The following is an 850-nucleotide window of genomic DNA, read 5'->3' on the forward strand; positions in this document are numbered from 1 at the left end:
TATGTATATATGTATATGTGGTTATATGTATATATATGTGATTGTGTATATTTATATTTATATGTATTTTGTATTTTTTTAATTTTTAAATTTTTATACGTGATAATATTGGATAATAACATGGTATTCGAGTCATATTTTCGATACTAAGTGCGTTTTTCATTAAAAAGTTTATCATAAATAGATCAATTATATATATAAAAAAATTTAGAAATTTTATTTTCAATAAGGGGTCAAAGATGGTTTCATATGTTTTTAAAATTTTTAAAATTTAATATTTATCTTAAAATTTTGGATAAAGTTAATATATAAACAAAATAAATATTTTACAGAATAATTATCTAAAATATAATTAAACGTGCCTTTTTCCCTTGGAAGTTAAAGAAGGCTCGAGGCAAAAGAGCATATTCTCTAAGGAAACCATATTAATAAAAAAAAAGGCCCTAAATTCTAATAATAAACATTTTCTCTCAGCCGAAAAGGACAATTATATATAAAAAGGAAAAATATAATAATTTCGGTTAAGTCGCTAATGAAACATTGTGAGGAGGGAACAGCTCTCGCTCTCTCGCTCTCAATATTCCGTTGTCGTGCCCAAGAACAGACGTTTCTGTTTCGCGGTTGTGTTCTCCGATCTTGTCATGCTGCGGTTTTCTTCGTATTAGTCCCTTGGGATTCAAGCTCGGGCTCGTAGTCCCCGTTGCTGACCATGACTCTTCCGCTCGGGAAGCTAACCCTCCTCGTCGGTGCAGGTCCGTGCATTCATGGGGCTCTCTTGTATTAGTTTCTATGTTTGATCTTTGTTCGAATTTCTCTCGTTTGCGATTCCACCTTTTCGGTTGAGCGTCGT

The 850-nt window shown here is 31.9% G+C and overlaps 1 protein-coding gene across 1 annotated transcript in view; it reads left to right on the top strand.

The window, feature by feature from the left end:
• The first annotated feature begins 540 nt into the window (after positions 1-540).
• LOC104807139 overlaps positions 541-850 on the top strand; it is a 4,141-nt gene continuing 3,831 nt past the window's right edge. The window contains exon 1 of the mRNA XM_010532257.1: positions 541-752. Coding sequence (XP_010530559.1) covers positions 710-752 — 43 coding nt within the window. The 5' untranslated portion in view covers positions 541-709. The remainder of the gene's footprint in view (positions 753-850) is intronic.

The sequence above is a fragment of the Tarenaya hassleriana genome, unplaced genomic scaffold (assembly GCF_000463585.1).
Source record: "Tarenaya hassleriana unplaced genomic scaffold, ASM46358v1 Cleome128, whole genome shotgun sequence".
Taxonomy (NCBI): domain Eukaryota; kingdom Viridiplantae; phylum Streptophyta; class Magnoliopsida; order Brassicales; family Cleomaceae; genus Tarenaya; species Tarenaya hassleriana.